General features: G+C 48.2%; 1 protein-coding gene across 1 annotated transcript; it reads left to right on the plus strand.

Moving 5' to 3' along the window:
- Positions 1–1,639: 1,639 nt before the first annotated feature.
- NGA_0205900 (dna ligase 4-like protein) lies at positions 1,640–2,607 on the plus strand (the record flags this gene model as incomplete). The annotated part of the gene is made up of 2 exons (XM_005854197.1): positions 1,640–2,205; positions 2,484–2,607. Exons 1-2 carry the CDS (start codon positions 1,703–1,705, stop codon positions 2,605–2,607), a joined length of 627 nt encoding a protein of 208 aa, XP_005854259.1. The 5' UTR covers positions 1,640–1,702.
- Positions 2,608–2,863: the final 256 nt, after the last annotated feature.

Below are 2,863 nucleotides of genomic sequence, written 5' to 3' on the forward strand. Positions count from 1 at the left end.
GGGAGCATTGACCGTAGGATGCGACAAAGGCATTTATTTCGAGTGCTGGACGCTGGAACACTTCTCCGCGGGCATCCGAGTCATGCGTGCTGTGCGGGAAGAAATGACAGGCATGTTGAATGCAAAGGCAAAAAGTTGCAACTCATTGACATTATCAATGTATCGAGGAGGGTATCGGTGGAATTAGAAGTGAGCTAGACGAAATGCTGCGTGATAAAAGTCCTCCGGATGCGCGACCTCCTGCCTGCGGAAAGAAGCTTCGCCAAGACCGAACGCGTACGTCGCTCTTTGCAGCGTCCTTTTCTTTCCCACCCATGGTTGATCCCGGATCACAAGATGGGTGGGAACATTCTCGGATATCGCCATTGACGTGTCCTTTAGTTTGCTTTGGGTTTTGAGGTGTGTCCCTTGCTCTACATGACAAATTGAAAACTTCCGAACAAAAACTAGTATGCTGCTTTGGAAGAAAGGAAAGTTGAGATTGGCGGCCTTCTCGTTTTCTAATGGCATTTTACCGATGAAAGTCCAATACTAAGCACAGTCTAAAGACTTTATGTCTCAAGGGGGGCGTTCCATGCCGTATTCCGGCCACGCTAGCCTGAATAATGCGGCCTCTCAAAAATTCCCTTTAAGTGAGAGTCATCAAGAGGAACAGGAACGGGACGCAGCCACACGTCCTACGGAACTGACGCGGATGCAAACGGCAGCCAGAGAAGCTGAAGAGGAAGAATTGAGAAAAACAGGTAGAAATGAAGTACAGCAAGGAGGCACGGCATCACAAGTCAAAGCAGGGGCTGAGTACCTTGAAAAAGAGGTGAGTTTTTAATGAGAGACATCTTTCCCGTGACTTTGCTAGATCATAGAGCTTCGAATGCAAAGATCGACAGATATTTCTGGTATTTTTATCATTTCACATATCATGTGCAGCTCCACGATATAGAGCAATCAAAAGCGAAAGAGGTAACTGAAGGAGATGACTGAGGAAGAGGGATGTTTATGAAGGCAGCAAAGGTCCAGAAAGAAAGACTAGTTAAAATCCCTGAAATGAATGCGACATTTTGCGAAGAAGCCTTGCTATTACGATATTAATTCAATGTTCATTTATAGCTATACATCAGCTTGGGGCGTGCTGTTTGTTTTTTCAAAATAAAACATTGAGCTTGCGTTAAGTGCATGTAGTCGAGAAATATGCACTCTTTAAGCAATTGGCTAGACAGGCTCGCGTACTCGTGCTCAAGGCATAGATATCCGAGATTTATCCCTTACATGTATCCATAGTGGCTACATGCGCCCCCCATCTCCTTATATTCTTGTAACACTGTTGGGTAGTCTGCATTTCGTACTGATGTATCAAGGATTCATCTTTCTTCTTTTAAAAAAAAAGGTAACGCCACCCAGAGTGGAGGGGGGGGGAAGTGAAAATTGACAAATTATTAAATTATAAAGCTCGCAATGCTCCTCTTCGTGTTGGAAAAAATACTTTCTGTCGCGATAAGAAAGCTAAGCCCTTCCCACGTTACGTACCATCCTAGGTGGGGAGGTTAAAGGCGCGATTCAACTTCTAGGCCGCTTCCATTGATCTATAAATACACCATCTTTTGACTCCGCCTGCAGCAACAACGTGAACAAATCATATAGCTACCTTATTATTGACGTCCTCTTCCAAATTAAAGCCCTAGGTCGTGCAGAAGGCCGGCGTGCCATGGCGGGCATGTGGGCTTTAGACACGATGGCGCTGCCGTCGGTGAAAGACAACATGGAGGATGCCTCTCGATCGTCCGAAAACTTGACGGGAGTTGATCAACATGCGGCTGAATCGTATCCTACGGCTCCAAAGGCCATCGACCCTGTGGATACGAGGCAAAACTTCACGGAAGAGGCTTTGGTCAAGCTAGAAGCAGCCGCAAACTCGTTGCCTTTTGCCCACTTTTGTGACAAATGTGAGAAAGCAGCCCAAGCTAAGAGTGCACAGAAGAAGCGTTCCATTTTTTTCGACAAGGAACTAATATATCGGCTCCAGCGTGCCTCGCCTGGGCCCGTCTCCATCTTCCCAATTTTGCGTTTTTTGCTTCCCGAGACCGATCCACGGCAGGGACAGTTCAAGCTGAGGCACCGAACGATGGGAGATGTCATCGTAAAGACTTTGGGCTTGGCGACGAAATCTAAAGCGGCACTACGGATCATGAACTTCTCAATGCCGGAACAGTAAGTGGGGGCTGGGCTGGAGGAGGGCCACAGAGGGATGCATCCAGGGGGGGGGGGTAAATCGACGTGCGACGGCCCAGTCAGTGCATCATTACCTTCTATAACCTGTCTGCGAGTCTTCTAATCCTTGTCATCCTTTATTCTGCATCTTGGCGCGTTCTACTCTCTCTTGGCGGTACTGGTCCTCGTCTAACTATAGCCCTCCTTCCTCTTTCCCTCCTTCCGTTCTCCCGTCCTACCCTCGGTCCTTTCGCGCCATTTTTTTCGTACGCACCAAGTAACGGACCCAGGATGGGACCCAATGGTCGTATTTTGAATACATTGGGGGACTTTGGCAGCACCATTGAGGACGTGCTCGTTTCCCGCATCCGACAGGTACACTTTCCCCCTCCCTCCCTTTAGCCTTCCTTCTCGACTCCTTTTCTTCCAGCATACTCTGATTGATGCAATTGTTGTCACTTGTAAGCTAATCTTCCTTTCCTCCTTCTTTCCCCTTCCATTTGCCCTCTCTTTGCGCTTCCACCAGACTCCCTCTGACTTGTCTCTCCTGGAGGTCAACGAATGGCTGGACAAGCTGGTATCAGCCACGCCGCGTTCCCACGCCAAGCGGAAGGAGCGTGAAAGAGAAGAAATATTCACCCAGCTTTCCACCCTGTTG

Source organism: Nannochloropsis gaditana (genome assembly GCF_000240725.1).
Source record: "Nannochloropsis gaditana CCMP526 unplaced genomic scaffold scaffold589, whole genome shotgun sequence".
Lineage (NCBI taxonomy): Eukaryota > Eustigmatophyceae > Eustigmatales > Monodopsidaceae > Microchloropsis > Microchloropsis gaditana.